Below are 20,478 nucleotides of genomic sequence, written 5' to 3'. Positions count from 1 at the left end.
TGGATGCTGTACTTTGTCACATGCTTTTTCTGCATCTATTGAGAGGATCATATGGTTCTTATTCTTTCTTTTATTAATGTGGTGTTATAATGTTGATTGATTTACAAATCTTGAATTACCCTTGGAGCCCAGGAATAATTGTGGTGAATAATTCTTTTAATGTACTGTTGGATTCAATTTGCTAGCATCTTCTTGAGAATTCTTGCATCCATGTTCATCAGGGATATAGGCTTATAATTCTGTTTAGTGGGGTCTTTTTTTTGTTTGTTTTTAGAGAGAGACAGCAGGGGGAGGAGCAGAGAGAGAGGGACAAGTGGACTCTGCACTTAGTGTGGGGCCTAAAGTGGGGATCAATCCCACAACCCTGAGATCATGACCTCAACTGAAACTAAGAGTTGATGCTTAACCAACTTAGCCACCCAGGCACCCCCATAGTGGGGTCTTTGTCTAATTTTGGAATCAAGGTAAGCCTGGCCTCATAGAATGAGTCTGGAAGTTTTCCTTCCATTTCTATTTTTTGCAAGAGTTTGAGGAAAATGGGTATTAACTCTTCTTTAAATGTTTGGTAGAACTCCCATGTGAAGCCATCTGGCCTTGGACTTTTGTTTGTTAGATTTGTGATTACTGATTAAATTTTTTGGTGGTTTTTGTTCTCTTCAAGCTTTCTATTTCTTCCTGTTTCAGCTTTGGTAGTTTATGTGTTTCTAGGAATTTATCCATTTCTTCTATATTGCCCAAATTTTGGCATATAATTTTTCATATTCTTCTCATATTTTTAAAATATTTTTGTGGTGTTAATTGTGATCTCTCCTCTTTCATTCATAATTTTATTTATTTGGGTCCTTTCTCTCTTCTTTTTGATAAATCTGGCTAGGGGTTTATAAATTTTATTAATTCTTTTAAAGAACCAGCTCCTAGTTGAACTGATCTGTTCTACTGGTTTTTCTTTGTTTCTGTATCATTTATTTGTGCTCTAATCTTCATTATTTCTCTTCTTCTGCTGGCTTTAGGCTTTATTTGCTGTACCTCTTCTAGCTCCTTTAGGTGTAGGTTAGGTTGTGTATTTGAAACTTTTCTTGCTTCTTGAGGTAGGCCTGCTTTGTACATACTTTCCTCTTATGACTGCTTTTGCTGCATCCCAAAAGTTTTGGACAATTGTGTTTTCATCTACATTTGTTTCCATGTATTTTTTATTTCTTCTTTAATTTCATGGTTTACCCATTCATTTCTTTAGTAGGATATTCTTTAACCTCCATGTATATGTGGTCTTTCCAAAGTTTTTCTTGTGGTTGACTTCATGTTTCATAGCATTGTGGTCAGAAAATATGCATGGTATGATCTCAATCTTTTTGTATTTGTTGAGGCCTGATTTGCAACCCAGTATGTGATGTATTCTGGAGAATATTCCATGTGCATGCAAAAAGAATGTGTATTCTGTGCTTTAGGATGAAATGTTCTGAATATATCTGTTAAGTTCATCTCATCCAGCCTGTCATTCAAAGCCAATTTTTCCTTGTTGATTTTCTGCTTAGATCATTTGTCCATTGCTTGTTAAGTGGGGTGTTAAAGTCCCATAATATACTTGTATTATTATCACTGAGTTTTTTATGTTTGTTATTTGGGTGTTCCCACGTTGGCGGCATAAATATTTACATGTGTTCAGTCTTTTTGTTGGATAGACCCCTTTATTATGATATAGTGCCCTTCTTCATCTCCCGTTATATAGTCTTTGGTTTAAAATCTAGTTTGTCTGATATAAGTATGGTTACTCCAGCTTTTTTTTTTTTTTTTTTGACAGCCATTAGCATGATAAATGGTTCTCCATCCCTTCACTTTCAGTCTGTATTTGTCTTTAGGTCTAAAGTGAGCCTATTGAAGGCAGCACATAGATGGGTCTTGTTTTTTGATTCACTCTGATACCTTATGTCTTTTAATTGGAGCATTTAGTCCATTTACATTCAGACTGATTATTGATAGATATAAATTTAGTGCCATTGTGTGTCACCTGTATTACCTTGTTGTTTCTGGAGATTTTCTCTGTTCCTGTCTAGTCTTTGTTGCCTTTGGACTTACTTTCCCACACAAAAAGTCCCTTTTAATATTTCTTGCAGGACTAAAATAGTGTTCATGAACTCCTTTAGTTTTTGTCTGGGAAACTTTATTTCTCCTTCTGTTCTGAATGAAGGCCTTATTGGATCAAGTATTCTTGGCTGCATATTTTTCCCATTCAGCACATTGAATATATCATGGCATTCTCTTCTGGCCTCCTATGTTTCTGTTGATAAATCTGCTGCTAACCTGATTTGTCTTCCTTTGTTAAGTTAGGAATATCTTTTCCCTTGCTGATCTCAGGATGTTTTCCTTATCTCTATATTTTACAAATTTTACTGTAATATGTCTTCATTTTGGCCTGCTTTTGTTGATTTTGATGGGAGTTCTCTGTGCCTCCGAGATTTGGATGTTTGTTTCCTTTCCCAGATTAGGGAAATATTCAGCTATAATTTGCTCAAATAAACCTTCTGCCCCTTTTTCCCTGTCTTCTTCTTCTGTGACTCCTGATATGAATGTTATTATGCTTTATGGAGTCACTGAGTTCCCTAAGTCTACATTCATGATCCAATATTTTCCTTTCACTGTTATTTTCAGCTTGATTACTTTCCATAATTTTATCTTCTATATCACTTATTCATTCCATCCATGTCATTACATCCAATCTGTTTCACATCTCATTTATAGCATTTTTTATTTCAGCCTGACTAGTTTTTAAGTCTTTTATCTCTGCAGTAAGGGACTCCCCAGTATCTTGTATGGTTTTCTCAAGCCCAGCTACTATCCTTATGATTGCTGTTTCAAATTCTGTTTCAGGCATATTATACCTATATTGATTAGATCCCTGACCATGACCTTGTTATTTCTTTGGGGATGTATTCCTCCAATGTGGCATTTTGCCTAGGTATCTTGTCTTCTGTCTGTTAGGAAAGCCCGTTATATTTCCTGTTCCTGAGGGTAATGGCTATATGAAGAAGATGTCATATACTGATCAGGGCCTGATACTTCAGGAAATGTTTCTGGTGTATGCTGTGTGTACTCTGTTGCTGTGTTTTGTCTGGTCTTTCCCTCATGTCAGTCTTCTGCAGAGTTTCTTCTTCCCTGCAGTAGGGAGTGCTTGGACCTTATCCAGTGCATGGCGAGTTTTAGCTAGGTGTGCTCTGGTCAGCTTGTTAAAAGAAGCTAGATCCAGCTTCCACTAGATCTGAAGTTTTGCCACATTCCATGGTCAGTAGACTTGGTGAGGGTGGGTGGTTTGTGTTGATTTTCTGGGGAAGGTGCCTGTTGTTCTGGCTCTCAGGCAAGCTTGCCTTAGGAAAAAAGCACCTACAGAGCTCATGGGGCCAGGGTTTAGTGTACACAGCTTAAGCCTCTACTGTGGGCACTGTGTTGCTCACTGAAGTCTGTCTGTGCTTCCATAATGTGGCCTCTTTTTTCCCTCTAGTTGTTCAATTTGTTATCTCAGTCCTCAGACTGATTTCGTGGGTGTTCAGAATGACCCGATACTTATCTAGCTGTGTTTGAGGGGCAAGGCAAATATAGGGTACCCCCACTATTCCATTCTCTTAACTCTTTATAAACCTGATCATTTCATTAGATACAGAAAAAGCATTTAACAAAGTACAGCCTCCATTCATGATAAAAACCTCCAACAAAGTAGGTTTAGAATAAACATACTTCAACATAATGAAGGCCATATACCAAAAAACCCACTGTTAATATTGTCTTTATAGGGGAAAAATTGCGAATTTTTCCTTCATGGTCAGGAACAAGACAGGGATGGCCACTTTCACCACTCTTATTTAACATAGTACTGGAAGTCATAGCCTCAGCAATCAGACAACAAAAGGAAATAAACAGTATCCAAATCAGCAAGGAAGAAATAAAACTTCCACTATTTGCAGTTGATATGATACTCTATATAGAAAACCCCAAAGATTGCACTAAAAGAATACTAGGATTGATACACGAATTCAGTAAAGTTGCAGGATACAAAATGAATGTACAGAAATCTGTTACATTTCTATACACCAAAAATGAATAAATAGAAAGACAAATTAAGGACTCAATTCCATTTACAACTGCTGCAAAACTAATAAGATACCTTGGAATAAATCTAACCAAAGAGGTTAAAGACCTGTATTCTAAAAACTGTAAAACACTGATGAAAGAAATTGAAGATAAGACAAAGAAATGGAAAGACGCTTCATGCGCAGGGATTGAAAGAACAAATATTTTTAAAATATCTATACTACCCAACATAGCCTACACATTTCATGCAATCTTTATCAAAATACCACTAGCATTTTTCACAGAACTGGAACAAACAATCCTAAAATTTGTATGAAACCACAAAAGACCCCCAAATAGCCAAAGCTACCTTGAAAAAGAATAGCAAAGCTGGATGCATCACAATTCCAGACTTCAATTTTCATTATAAAGCTGTAGTAATCAAAACAGTATGGTATTGGCACAAAATCAGATACATAGGTCAATAGAACACAACTACATGATCAATTATCTTTGATAAAGGAGGAAAGAATATTCAATGGGAAAAAGAGTCTCTTCAACCAATGGTGTTGGGAAAATTGAGCAGCAACATACAAAATAATGAAACTGGACCATTTTCATATACCCAAAACCAAAAATAAATTCCAAATGGATTAAAGACCTAAATGAAAGACCTCAAACCACAAAAATCCTAGACGAGAACACAGGCACTAACTTCTTTGACATTGGCATGGAAACAAAAGCAAAGATAAACTGTGAGGACCACATCAAAATAAAATGTTTCTGTGCAGCAAAGGAAACAATCTACAAAACTAAAAGGCAACCTACAGAATGGGAAAAGATATTTGCAAATGACATATCTGATAAAGGGTTAATATCCAAAACATATGAAGAAGTTATAAAACTCAACACCCAAAAAACAAATAACCCAATTAAAAAATGGGCAGAACACATGAATAGACATTTTTTCAAAGAAGACACTCAGATGTCCAACACACAGGTGAAAAAATACTCAACATTACTCATCATCAGGGAAATGCTAATTAAAATTACAATGAGATACCACCTCACACCAGTCAAAATGGCTACAATCAACTACACAAGAAACAAGAAGTCTTGACGAGGGTGTGGAGAAAAGGAACCCTCCTGCAATGTTGGTGGGAATGCAAAGTGGTGCAGCCACTGTGGAAAACAGTATGGAGGTTCCTCAAAAAGTTAAAAATAGAACTACCCTAGGATCCAGAATTTACCCTACTAGTTATTTACCTAAAGAATACAAAAATACTAATTCAAGTGGATACAGGCACCCCAATGTTTATTACAGTATTATGTACAATAGCCAAATTATTGAAACAGCCCATGTGTCCATCGACTTATGTATGGATACAGTAGATGTTTTATCTATACACAATGGAATATTACTCAGCCATTGAAAAGAATGAAATTTTGTCATTTGCAAGGACATGGATTTAGCTAGAAAATATCATGTTAAGTGAAATAAGGCAGTCAGAGAAATACAAATACCATATGATTTCACTCATATGTGGAATTTAAGAAACAAAACAAAGTAGCAAAGGGAAAAAAAAGAGAGAGCAAGGGAAATCAGGAAAGAAACTTAACTATGGAGAATAAATTGATGGTTACCAGAGGGGAGGTGGGTAGGGGGATGTGTTAAATAGGTGCTAGAGATTAGGGAGTACACTTGTGATGAGCACCAGGTGTTGTATGGAAGTGATGAATCAGCATATTGCATACCTGAAACAAACCAATATAAAACTGTATGTTAAGTAACTGGAATTTAAATAAAATCTTAAAAAAAAAATTACTCCCCTTAAGCCTCCATAAGAACAGGCAATAAGTACAACAAATCATGATTTTGAATATACCCCTGAAAAAGTTCTTTAGGTTTTTTTTAAATATAGCATTCATCAGAGCATGTTCTACTAAAATAACCACAAAAACAAGCATTGCTCCAAATTCCAATACTTACTTGAAGACACAATTATGAAAGGAAACATTTTAATAATATCAAAAGATAATGAGCAAGTAATTCTTTATAAGACTACTTGATCACTATGTCTGGTATAAGATATCTACAAGTCAATTATAGAAACATTTGGTGAAATTTTTATTGGTCCCATGACTTTTAGATCCATTTGCAAAGTTCTGCCCCTTCTTTTATTATGATGGTAATATTACATTCCTATTATTAGTCTTAAATTAAAAACTGCAAACATTTAATCACTCAGAAATGATTACTCAATATATCAGAGAATATACAAGCCAATTTTAGTTAAAATATTACAATGTTACCATAATTTCATAAGAAAATGAAAACTTTCTCACAAGAGAGAATTTAAATCAACTTTTGACGGAACACTGATAAATATGGCTATGTTAATTCAATCATAGGCTCAGTAGGAAAGACTTGCTCATGAAATGACATTCTTCTAATCACTGAAATGGGTAACTGTCCTCTAGTATATTTTCTATCAGGTTGAGCATAGGCTTTTTAATTTTTTTTTAAAGATTTTATTTATTTATTTGACAGAGAGAGAGAGACAGCGAGAGAGGGAACACAAGCAGGGGAAGTGGGAGAGGGAGAAGCAGGCTTCCCGCCGAGCAGAAAGCCCAATGTGGGGTTCGATCCCAGGACCCTGGGATCATTACCTGAGCCGAAGGCAGATGCTTAACGACTGAGCCACCCAGGCGCCCCTAGCATGGGCTTTTTTAAAAAAAAGAATACTAGGACTTGAATTAGGACTCAAAATACCACTTTAATTTTACTAAGTGGCAATCAAGCTAAAAATAGGTTATATGTGTGCCAATTATTTTCATGAGTTCATAAGCCAATCAATTTATTTAAATAAATTGAGCATCTAATATATTGAAGATTCTGTGCTAAGTTGAACAGAAATCAAAATGGCTACAGTAATGCTTCAGTGAAGCTAGATTTTAAAGTAACCTTTTACCTCTATTCTGCAAACCTCCCCTCCTCCCTTCTTAGCCTTTTGTTTCAGTAACCTGTTACCACCCTAAAGACGTCATGACAAAAGAGCTGGTAGAAAGTACACAATGCCTATCAAAACCGGCTTGATTCTGTATTTCCCTATAACACCCCCTATCCCCTTCCTCCAGTGGACTAGCAGTTTTTGAAGGCCATAGCCTGCTGTAGCCTCTTTTGCCTGGGAAGGCAATAAAGCTACTGTTCCTCTTTTCCTCTTTACTCAAACTCTGTCTTCGAGTTATATTTTGTCTCTGAAGCACAGAGGTAGGTTGTCGACAACACCAAGGATACAAAAACTAGTAAGATTCTGTCACTGTCCACAAGAATATAAAATGGAGGAGAGCAGTTAAGACAGTGTACATATATAATAGAATTGAGAATATAAATGTCCTAAGACTGATTAAAGTGAGTGCTCTTGAGGTTCCAAGAGAAAAAGATTATAACAGGTAACAATTACCTCATCTCCCATCTGTGGGACAAATGGGGAACGTCGTGGTATGGTATCCAAAATCCACTGAGGGGCAAACCATTCTTCATTGGGTTCACCTGCCATAGAAAGCAGTCCTCCTTTCTAAAATATAGTTCACAAATATATAAACCATAAATATATGAATCGTAGTATGAAAAATAACAGAGAATGTTAAAAAAAATCAGGTTATAAAACCTAAAATATACAAATTTTAAACATTTTCATTCACCAATTATGTACAATCTTGTACCAATAAAATAATCAAGTTAATTCTTTAATATGTTGCTCAATTTTGGCTGACAGATAATAATACAACATTATAAACTATGTAAGAACCACAAACTTTCAAGACCTCAGAATACCATGTGAATTTGAGTGAAAGTAACAGAGGATCTTTTTGCCAATAAAATGGTGACAATGAGGAAAATAATTCTGTCTACTAAAGCAACAGGATACAGAATATATACATAATAAATTTTTAAATTAATATTCAAATAACTATGTGGATTAAGTCTTTACCTGAAATTCTGTGAGGAAGAGAAACCACCATTGGGATGAAATAAAAACATATAAATAAATGGAAGAACACCTACATAATTTATTATACCCTTCCATTTTACAAGTCAAAAATGTACAGAAATTTATGACCAGAATCATGACAAGAATAACATTTTCATACTATAGTAGCATATTATTTAAAACTCTACTAAATTTTCCTACGACCCAGCAATTGCACTACTAGGTATTTATCCCAAAGATACAGACGTAGTGAAAAGAAGGGGCACATGCACCCCAATGTTCATAGCAGCAATGTCCACAATAGCCAAACTGTGGAAGGAACCAAGATGCCCTTCAACAGATGAATGAATAAAGAAGATGTGGTTCATATATTCAATGGACTATTTACTCAGTCATCAGAAAGGATGAATACCCACCATTTGCATTGACATGGATGGAAATGGACGGGATTATGCTAAGTGAAATAAGTGAAGCAGAGAAAGACAATTATCATATGGTTTCACTCATATGTGGAACATAAGGAATAGCACAGAGGACCATAGGGGAAGGAAGGGAAATCTGAAGGGAGGGAAATCAGAGATGGAGACAAACCATCAGAGACTCTGGACTCCGGGAAACAAACTGAGGGTTTCAGAGGGGAGGGTGTTGGGGGATGGGGTAGCCAGGTGATGGGTACTAAGGAGGGCATGTGTTGTGATGAGCACTGGGTGTTATACGCAACTAATGAATCATTGAACACTACATCAAAAACTAATGATGTACTGTATGGTGGCTAACAACATAATAAAAAAATAAATAAAACTCTACTATATTTTAAAAAGTGATTATCAATGTTTTAATTTAATAATAACTAAAATAATAATGAAGATATTCTAGCCTCTAATTTTAATAACAGAAAAAAATTTAAAACTTCTTTTTATTTTAAAGTCATTTTAGACAATTTTACTTAGTTTCTCAGATGGAATGTTATTTTTAGAGAAAAGTCAAGTGTTACTATTATTCAAGTGTCAAAGGCAAAAACAAAAACAACAAAAACAACTTGTAAATTTACAAACCTTCTTTCTAGTTTGTTTAGGTTTCTTTTGCCTTTCTTCTAATGACTTCAAATTCTCCTCCTCAGAGCTGCTGCATATTTTCCGTGTTGCCTGTCTGGTTTGTCTTTTTGGAGGTTGCAAATTTATTCCAGCATCTGCTGTCCAATCAGAATATTCACTTGATGAATCACTATAAATATATCAAAATTATGAATATGTAAGTTTAGGAAAGGAATAGTTTTGCCTCCTAATTGAAAGATGATCATTTTGTAATAAAACAGCATTATAAATGACATGGCTTGATATTGTTCTAACTGAACAGAAAAAATATCAATATAGATTTTTGATCATTATCTAAGTGATTTCATTGAAATCCTTCTTGAATAAAGTATAATGGTTAGTTTCCCATAACAGAATTTAAAATTCAAAATTCCTGTTCAAGTCAGAAAAGCTTCTTTAAATAAAGGTGCCCCTAATCCCTGTAAATGGTTAAATGTAGCTGTTTTAAAACTCAACTAAATAAACATAGCCTGCTAAGATGCAGAATCTTGGATTTACAAAGCATCTTATTTTACAAATGAGGAAACTAAAGCCCATAGTGACATGCCCAAAAAGATATTGGCAGAACCAGGATAAAGCAAGTTTCTGGATTTCCAACCTAGTACTCTTTCTACTATAAAATACTATTTTAACTCCAGTTTTACCAAATTCCTACAAGAAGATAATTTCACATTAAAATGGTCAAATAATTTTGATCAAATCAAAACCATTAAAACTACCTGGAAGAACTTTCACTTTGCCATTCAATAACAGGATCCTCTACAGAAGCATCACTTGTGCCAATTGTTTCATCTTCCTGCAATAAGGAGCCAGCAATTGAGATATATGGTTATTAACTAGCATATTATTAATTATCACACAGTACCTGTTTTATAACACTTTTTGTATTTTCTCCAACCAAAACAACTTTCCAGTTAAGTACATAATTAGGGGCTCCTGGATGGCTCAGTAGGTTGAATGTCCGACTCAATTTTGAACTCAGGTCATGATCTCATGGCGGTGGGATTGAGCTACCTGTCAGGCTCTGCACTCAGTGGTGAGTCTACTTGAGATTCTCTCTCTCTCCTCTCCCTTTCCCTCTGCCCCTTCCCCCACTCATGCACTCTCTCTTTCTCTCTCTCTAAAACAAATAAATAAACATTTTAAAAATGCACATAATCATTTTTCTACATATATCTATAACTCACAACTAAGCTTACCAGGTATTTAAAACTCTTTTTAACATCTACTATCTTACTGATATGGGACATCTTTTATTATTTCAAAGGCTGAAGAGACTCCTTAAGGTTCCCAAATATAACCCTCTTAAATGCTAAAACCATTGCTTAAAAAATATCTATATGCCTCTGCCAAGTTAATATAATTACTCTCCATAAAAACTAATAATTTTTATTATGCAAAATTTCAAACATAGCAAAGTAGAGAGAATAAATTACCTTGTGTACACAATCTCCAGTTTATACAGTAACTCACTGCCAATCTTGTTCTATCTGTACCATCACCAAATGCCTCATACCCACGTGATTATTTCAATGTCATTTTATAAAAAAAGAATTTTAACTGTAAACATTTAGTAAGATTAAGATTCTTTTTTAAAACAAAACCTCACTACCATTATGACATTAGAAATGTAATGTCATTCCTCAATACCTGACCATTCATTTTAGTTCAAGATTTCCATAGGTGAGGGAGAAAAGGAAGGATATCATTGATAAGAATTAAAAAATTGAATGCTGGAAGAATAATGGGAGTGCCATATATTGTCAATGAATAATTAAACCCACATTAGCCACTTAACAACTAAAGTTGTTAAGAGAGCAAAAGGAAAGGACTGAAGAAGAGAGGAAGAAAAGAACAGGTATACTCTTATTCTATTACCATGAAAAAAGTAGGTCTGAAAAAAGCCATCACTTCATTATCTCCATGACTGATGAAGTCAACAATAACTGAAAAGGTGCCTTTCTGCTGATTACACAGTAAACGAGTTCTGGGACTGTAAACTAGTCATCACTGTTTATATTCCACTTTTTATTTATGGGCAGAATTCCTCTCACTCTTTTCTCATTGTCCCAAAGTCAAACTTTTACTGGCATATCTGATACACTCAAACAAAATAATTTCTTTGGTATAAATCATAGAACATATCTAAAGGAATTCAATATAATGCTCAAAGTTGCCTATTAAATGCCTTATTAATGAATACTCTTCTTAAAAGAAAATACATTAAAATTATATTAAAATGACTATTAAAAGTAAACCCAAGGTGATGACACTAACTGGTAAACTAAAAATTACACTAAGTAAATAATAGCAGATAGCTAACCTCAGAGGAGCTGTCTGAGTCTTCCTGTACACCAGAATTTTGACACGATGCTTGTGATTTATGCTCTATGGTGGACCGTGTTTGGTAAGTATGCTGACGCTTGCGCTGTGTCCTTCGTAAAGACCGCCCACAGCTAGGCTGATAATCATTCTGTAAAACAGAAAGAAAATAGGTTTAAAAAAATGAAAGGCTCGGGGGGAGGAAAAGATGGTGAAGGAGTGGGGGACACTATTCCAACCGGTCCCTGGAATTGAGCTGGATATCTACCAGACCACTCTGAACACCCATGAGATCAGCCTGAGATGTAAGAAGATAGATCTGAATCTTTACAAACAGAATATCGCAGGCGGCTGGTTTTTAGGTACAAAGTGGGGAGTCGTGATTCTGCGGGCAAATATTGGAAGATAAACAGAAGGGGGAGGGAGCTACCATAACCGCTGGCACAAGAAGGTGAAATAACACAGGAGCACAAAGGCCTCCTGTGCTGGGGAATGGGCAGAAACTCAAGGACCAGTAGCGATGAGGAAAGGAATTTAGGGAAGCCCCCCAGATTGAAACCTGGAGTGGCGGGGCCGCATGTTGGAACTTGGGGCAGCTGGCAGTTTTAAAAGCACAAAGGGCAGAGACGTGCCCCAACCCGGAGGCAAGGACTGGGAGCCTTACTGAGGGGTGCAGAACACAGGATGCTGCAGATGATAGCGGCACAGACAGAAACGGAGATAGCGTGGCCTGGAGAGCTCACTGACGAACAGACTACGATCTCTCTGGTCTGAGGCAGAGGGTTGGAAACGATCTCTTCTGCTCTGACTCTCGGAAGAGATGCAGAAAGCCACCAGGGAAAGCCACCAGAGAACAAAAGCCCCAAAAAACTGGTTTTCACTGAGCCCATCCCCTCCCCCCACAGGGGGCAGGGCAACTCTGCCCAAACAGGGTTGCCTGAGTAACAGCATGGCAGGCCCCTCCCCCAGAAGACAGGCTGGAAGAACAAGAGGCCGACAACCCTAAGGTCCCTATAAAACAGGTGCATTTTGCTTGGGTTGTGGTCAATAATTTGTACTCTGTACATTCCCTCAACCACCCCCCAAAAGAATGACTAGGAGGAGGAACCACAAAAATAGGAAAGACTCAGAGACCATGACTTCTGCCACAGATTTACAAATGGATACAGATATAACCAAGATGTTGGAAATGGAATTCAGGGTAGCAATTGTGAAAACCAATAGCTAGAATGATTAATCGATTAATGGCAACATAGAGTCTCTAAAGGCAGAAATGAAAGCTGAACTGGCAGAACTTAAGAATGCTATCAATGAGATCGAATCTAATCTAGATAATCTAACAGCTAGGGTAAGCGAGGTAGAAGAACGAATTAGCGACCTAGAAGACCAATTGATAGAAAAGAAGGTAAAAGAGGAGGCCAGGGAAAAACAACTCAGAATCCATTAAAACAGAATCAGAGAAATAAGCTACACCATGAAACATTCTAATGTCAGAATTATTGGGATCCCTGAGAGGGTAGAGAGAGAGAACTAGAAGATACATTTGAACAAATTGTAGTTGAGAACATCCCTAATCTGGGGAATGAAACAAACATTTGTGTCCTAGAGGCAGAGAGGACCCCTCCCAAGATCAAGGAAAATAGGCAACAGCCCGGCATGAAATAGTAAAACTCACAAATCTTAGAACCAAGGAAACCATCTTAAGGGCATTTAGGGGGAAGGGATTCCTTCCGTACACAGGGAGAAACATCAGAATAACATCAGACCTATCCACAGAGACCTGGCAAGCCAGAAAGTCCTGGCAAGACATATTCAGGGTACTAAACAAGAAGAACATGCAGCTAAGAATACTTTATCTGGCAAGGCTGTCATTTACAATGGATGGAGTGATACAGAGTTTCCAAGACCGGCAGAAACTGAAAGAACAAGTGACCACTAAGCCGGTCCTGCAATAAATGTTAAGGGGGGTTCTATAAAAGGAGAAAGACCACAAGAATGATATACAACAGAAATTTACAGGGACAATCTATAAAAACAAAGTCTTCACAGGCAACATGATGACAATAAATTCATATCTTTCAATAATCACTCTCAACGTGAATGGCCTAAAAGCTCCCATAAAATGGCACAGGGTTGCAGACTGGATAAAAAGACAGGACCCATTCATATGCTGTCTACAAGAGACTCATTTTGAACCTAAAGATACATCCAGACTGAAAGTGAAGGGATGGAGATCCATCTTCCATGCCAGCGGACCTCAAAAGAAAGCTGGGGTAGCAATTCTTATATCAGACAAATTAGATTTTAAACTAAAGACTGTAGTTAGAGACACAGAAGTACACTATATCATTCCTAAAGGATCTATCCAACAAGAAGATCTAACAATTGTAAATATCTACATTCCCAACATGGGAGTAGCCATCTACATAAGCCAATGTTAACGAAAATAGTCATATCCATAACAATACGTTAATTGTGGGAGACCGCAATACTCCACTCTCAGCAATAGACAGATCATCTAAGCAGAAAATCAACAAAGAAACAAGAGCTTTGAAGGACACACTGGACCAGATGGACCTCATAGATATATACAGAACACTTCACCCTAAAGCAACAGAATATTCATTCTTCTCAAGTGCACACAGAACTTTCTCCAGAATAGACCACATACTGGGTCACATATCTGGTCTCCACCGATTACAAAAGATTGAGATTATTGCCTGCACATTCTCAGACCATAATGCTTTAAAACTGGAACTCAATCACAAGAAAAAAATTGGAAGAAATTCAAACACTTGGAAGCTAAAGACCACTCTGCTCAATAATGTTTGGGTCAATCAAGAAATCAGAGAAGAACTTAAACAATTCATGGAAACCAATGAGAACGAAAACATATTGGTCCAAAACCTATGCGATACTGCAAAGGCGGACTTAAGGGGGAGATACATAGCCATCCAAGCCTCACTCAAAAAAAAACAGAAAAATCCTGAATTCACCAACTAACTCTATACCTTAAAGAACCAGAGGAAAAGCAAAAAATGATGCCATAAGCCACACATTAGAAGAGAAATAATTAAGATTAGAGCAGAGATCAATGAATTAGAAACCAGAAACACAGTAGATTGGACCAACAAAACTAGAAGCTGGTTTTTTGAAAGAATTAATAAGATCAATAAACCACTGGCCAGACTTATCCAAAAGAAAAGAGAAAGGACCCAAATTAATAAAATTATGAATGAAAGGGAGGAAATCACGACTAACACAAAGGGAATAGAAACAATTATTAGAAATTATTATCAGCAACTATATGCCAATAAATTAAGCAACCTGGAAGAAATGGATGCCTTCCAGGAAACCTATAAACTGCCAAGACTGAAATAGGAAGAAATTGAGAACCTGAATAGGCCAATAACCAGGACTGAGATTGAAGCAGTGATTAAAAACCTCCCAAAAAACAAGAGTCCAAGCCCTGATGGATTCCCTGGGGACTTCTACCACACATTCAAACTATAAATAATACCTATTCTCCAGAACCTGTTTCAAAAAATAGAAACAGAAGGAAAGCTTCCAGACTCATTCTATGAGGCCAGCATTACCTTGATCCACAAAGAAAGCAAAGACCCCATCAAAAAGGAGAATTTCAGACTGATATACCTGATGAATATGGATTCCAAAATTTTCAACAAAATCCTAGCTAATAGGATCCAACAATACATTAAAAGGATCATCCACCATGACCAAGTGGGATTCATCCCTGCGATGCAAGGGTGGTTCAACATTCGCAAATCAATCAATATGACAGAACATATTAATAAGAGGCGAAAGAACCATATGGTCCTCTCAATTGATGCAGCAAAGCATTTGACAAAATATAGCATCCTTTCCTAATTAAAACTCTTCAGAGTATAGGGATAGAGGGAACATTCCTGAAGTTCATAAAATCCATGTATTAAAAACCCACAGCAAATATCATCCTCAAAGGGGAAAAGCTGAGAGCCTTTCCCTTAAGATCAGGAACACATCAAAGATGCCCACTCTCGCCACTCTTGTTCAACATAGTACTAGAAGTCCTGGCAACACCATTCAGAAAACAAAAAGAAAAAAAGGTATTCAGATTGGCAAAGAAGAAGTCAAACTCTCTCTTTTCGCAGATGACATGATACTTTATGTGGAAAACCCAAAAGACTCCACCCCCAAATTACTAGAACTCATACAGGAATTCAGTAATGTGGCAGGGTACAAAATCAATAGACAGAAATCAGTTGCTTTCTTATACACTGATAATGCAACTGTAGAATGTGAAATTAGAGAAACAATTCCATTTACAATAGCACCAAAAACATAAGATACCTCGGAATAAACCTAACCAAAGAGTTAAAGGATCTGTACTCTAGGAACTACAGAACACTCATGAAAGAAACTGAAGAAGACACAAAAAGATTTTAACATTCCATGCTCATGGATTGGAAGAATAAACATTGTTACAATATCTATGCTGCCCAGAGCAATCTATACCTTCAATGCCATCCTGATCAAAATTCCAATAACTTTTTTCAAAGTGCTGGAACAAACAATACTCAAATTTGTATGAAATCAGAAAAAACCCCGAATCGCCAAGGAAATGTGGAAAAAGAAAAACAAACTTGGGGGCATCACATTGCCGGATTTCAAGCTATATTACAAAGCGGTGATCAGCAAGACAGCATGGTACTGGCACAAAAACAGACATATACACCAATGAAACAGAATAGAGAGCCCAGATATGGACCCTCAACTCTATGGTCAAATAATCCTCGACAAAGCAGGAAAAAATATGCAATGGAAAAAAGACAGTCTCTTCAATAAATGGTGCTGGGAAAATTGGACAGCTATATACAGAAGAATGGAACTCGACCACTCTCTAACACCATACACAAAGATAAACTCAAAATGAATGAAAGACCTCAATGTGAGACAGGAATCCATCAAAATCCTAGAGGAGAACATACGCAGTAACCTCTTCAACATTGGCCACAGCAACTTCTTTCAAGATATATCTCCAAAGGCTAGTGAAACAAAAGCAAAAATGAACTTTTGGGACTTCATCAAGAGAAAAAGCTTCTGCACAGCAAAGGGAACAGTCAACAAAACAAAGAGGCAACCCACAGAATGGGAGAAGATATTTGCAAATGATACTACAGATAAAGGGATGGTATCCAAGATCTATAAAGAACTGCTCAAAGTCAACACCCAAAAAACAAATAATCAAGTCAAGAAATGGGCAGAAGACATGAACAGACACTTCTCCAAGGAAGACATACAAATGGCTAACAGGCACATGAAAAAATGTTCATCATCATTAGGCATCAGGGAAATTCAAATCAAAACCACATTGAGATACCACCTTACACCAGTCAGAATTGAAAAAATTGACAAGGCAAGAAATAAATTTTGGGGAGGTTGTGGAGAAAGGGGAACCCTCTTACACTGTTGGTGGGAATGCAAGTTGGTATAGCCACTTTGGAAAACAGTGTGGATGTTCCTCGAAAAATTAAAAATAGAGCTACCCTATGACCTAGCAATTGCACTCCTGGGTATTTACCCCAAAGACACAGATGTAGTGAAAGAAGGGCCATATGCACCCCAATGTTCCTAGCAGCAGTGTCCGCAATAGCCAAACTGTGGAAAGAGGTGAGATGCCCTTCAACAGATGAATGGATAAAGAAGATGTGGTCCATATATACAATGGAATATTACTCAGCCATCAGAAAGGATGAATACCCAACTTTTACATTAACATGGATGGGACTGGAGGAGATTATGCTAAGTGAAATAAGTCAAGCAGTGAAAGTCAAGTATCATATGGTTTCAATTATATGTGGAACATAAGGAATAAGGAGGACATTAGGAGAAGGAAGGGAAAAATGAAGGGGGGAAATCAGAGGGGCAGACGAACCATGAGAGACTATGGATTCTGAGAAACAAACTGACGCTTTTAGCAGGGAGTGGGGTGGAGGGATGGGTTAGCCCAGTGATGGGTATGAAGGAGGGCACATATTACATGGAGCACTGGGTATTATATGAAAACAATGAATCGTGGATCACTACATCAAAAACTAATGATGTATTGTATGGTGACTAACATAACATAATTTAAAAAAATGAAAGGCTCTGTGAACAAAAACAAACATATATAAAGCAAATCAACTGGGTGGGGGAGGGGGAATGATGGATGTAATAATTAGGAATAAATCCCCAAAAAGAAAATACAAGATACATCTATATATATTTAAGGCATCTTACATTAATATTCATTACTTTCCTATTTTGAAAATTTTGTGATCAAATTAAAGAGTATGCTGAAAGTTTGGGTTGCAAGAATGGGCCCACTCAGATTTTACATTTACTATATTACTCACAATTTATTTCAAGATGAAGCAAGATATCTGTATCATACCTATATATATGTAATTCTTAATATAATATACACTTCTTTAATTCTTTAAAAAACTACATTTAATAAACTGAGAAAAATACTTAATTTTATCAACTAAAATTAAAGTGAAAATTATTTTATTCTAACCTTTACAAATATAAAATATTAATGATACACCCTTATGTAAAAGTTACAACCATAGCATGTTATCAGGAGTAAACAAGTTTAAAATTCTTACAAATAAATCATTATCAAAGACCAGTTTCTTACCCTACATGTAAATATTTCTTATTTTTGATATAAATAAAAATTTCTATTGACCCAATGACCCTGTTTATTAGTGTCAGACGAGTCTGATATTTGAAAAATCAGCTTAGGGAAAAAAATAATATAAATCATGGATCTGAGTCATTCAAAATCTCTAAGAAAATAACCTTATCAGAGAACATCAAATAAGCTAACAAAACCTCAACAGAAATTAAGAAAGCAGGTAACAAAATGATCTAAGGATATTTGAATATATTCATATACTTACTTAAAATTGTATTTATCAATACTGAAAAAAAAACATTTAAAATTCAGTGCCCATTGCCTAGATTTCTTTAATAAAATTAAAATCATCCTACACTCTCCAAGTTACCATACTTTTCAGGAGTTATGGTTAGATCTGGGAATAAGGACATACATCGTTCTGCCACTAGTTTGTTCAATCTCAGAATACTAGTAAGGAGCTTACTTATGTACCTAATGAAGTATAGGAATCTGACTCCCTGCTTAGCAGTTTCTACTGGGAATATGAATTTTCCCAATGTATAGGATATGATTAGCTAGGCTATGAGTGGGCCTTTTCTGTAAAGGGCCAGAATGTAAATATTTTTGGCTTTGCAGGTCATGTGATCTCTGTTATAACTATTCAACTCTATAGCCGGAAAGCAGCCATAGACAACATATTAATTAATAAGTGTGGTTGTGTTCCAATATAACTTTTATTAACAAGAATAGGCTGTAGACCAGATTTAGACCATGGGTAATAGTTTGTCAACCTCTTACCTAGGATATTCAAACATTTATTTTACACTGTGATTAGTGATCAGGCAATAATTTTAAGGTTTTACTCTAAACATATGAAAATGGTATTTTAATACAAATATTTTATACCTACAATGACCACATGTCCTAAATTTTGGGGGACAGTCCTGACTTTGTGTAATTTTATCTTTATTAATAATTGCCATATATTTCAATTTCAGGTTTAAAAAACAGGTTACCTATATGTAGTCAACTAGCAAAATAACCCCTTAATACATAACTGCTACCTTTGAAAAACCCAGTATCTGCAAATACTTGCAAGTAGTGTAACCCAAAGGACTATAAAACTGAACTTACCCTTTGGGTAGGATAAGATGGCTTTTTCTTCTTTTCAACTGTATAAAGACTGATTTCTATGTCACCTTTTGCAGTTCGACATTCTTCCTGAACCCTGATAACAAAGGTCAAAGTGACAGAAAATCATCAAAAATCAAACCAACAGTCTAAGGAGGGCATGTGTTGTGATGAGCACTGGGTATTATATGAAACTAATGAATCATTGAACACTACATCAAAAACTAATAATGTACTTATACAGGGGCTAAGTGAACATAATAAAATAAATAACTATTAAAAAAATCAAACCAACAATCTAAAAGGCAGGCAACAAAAATATCTTCAAATGTAAAATCTGCCACTTTAACTATTTTTAGGTGTACATTAATGACATTTACAATGTTGTATAACAACCATCACCACTATTTGCAAAACTTTTTCATTACTCCAAACAAACTTTGTAACCATTAAGCAGTAACTCTCTATTTCTCCTTCTACCAGTCCTTGTTAATCTCTAATCAACTTTATGTCTCTATGAATTTGCTTTCTCTATATATTTCATATAAGTGGAATCATATGCTATTTGTCCTTTTGTGTTGGTATTTCACTTAGCATGTTTTTAATGTTTATCCATGTGGTAGCAGGTATCAAAACTTCATTCGTTTTTTATGACTGAGCAATATTCCATTGTATGTATATAATCACATTTTGTTTATCCATTCATTTGAGGACAGACACTGGAGTTATTTCTACTGTTCTGGTATTGTGAATAATATAGCAATGAACATTGGCATACAAGTATCTCTTTGACTTCCTTCTTTCAATTGTACTTTAACGTTTTGAGCAAAGAATTACTTCAAATTCCTCTACTGCCAAGAATTCATAAATTAGCTATGTCTCCCTTTTTCTTATTACTGCGTAGAAAGAAAAAGTGAAACTAAATTATGTTTGCTACTTGTTGGATGAGCTGGTAAGAAGGCTTGGTAGAGGAGTTAGCATGATTAAGAGATTTTGTATGTTCTCTGTCAAATGTCCTTTTTCTTTCCTAAATCTACTTCCAGCCTATGTGGATTATCTGGAGTTAATATTAAAGCAAATGTTAGGATTTATAAATAAGAACAGGTATTCTAAATTTGAAATTCATCCTAATAAAATCCTTTCATACAAGGAGGTATACTTAGAGGGCATTTCAAAATATACCCTAAGCACTGGGGTCTACAACGCATCT

General features: G+C 35.9%; 1 protein-coding gene across 1 annotated transcript in view; it reads right to left on the bottom strand.

The window, feature by feature from the left end:
* The window catches only part of BRWD3 (bromodomain and WD repeat domain containing 3), a 186,998-nt gene that overhangs the window by 50,404 nt on the left and 116,116 nt on the right, over positions 1-20,478 (bottom strand). The window contains exons 20-24 of the mRNA XM_021689738.1: positions 19,272-19,365; positions 11,472-11,621; positions 9,868-9,944; positions 9,110-9,278; positions 7,524-7,637 (exon numbers count right to left, since the gene is read on the bottom strand). Coding sequence (XP_021545413.1) covers positions 7,524-7,637; positions 9,110-9,278; positions 9,868-9,944; positions 11,472-11,621; positions 19,272-19,365 — 604 coding nt within the window. The remainder of the gene's footprint in view (positions 1-7,523; positions 7,638-9,109; positions 9,279-9,867; positions 9,945-11,471; positions 11,622-19,271; positions 19,366-20,478) is intronic.

The sequence above is a fragment of the Neomonachus schauinslandi genome, chromosome X (assembly GCF_002201575.2).
Source record: "Neomonachus schauinslandi chromosome X, ASM220157v2, whole genome shotgun sequence".
In the NCBI taxonomy this organism is placed as follows: Eukaryota; Metazoa; Chordata; class Mammalia; order Carnivora; family Phocidae; genus Neomonachus; species Neomonachus schauinslandi.
Note: the sequence above shows the minus strand (reverse complement) of the source record. Positions and strands in the feature narration are given on the sequence as shown.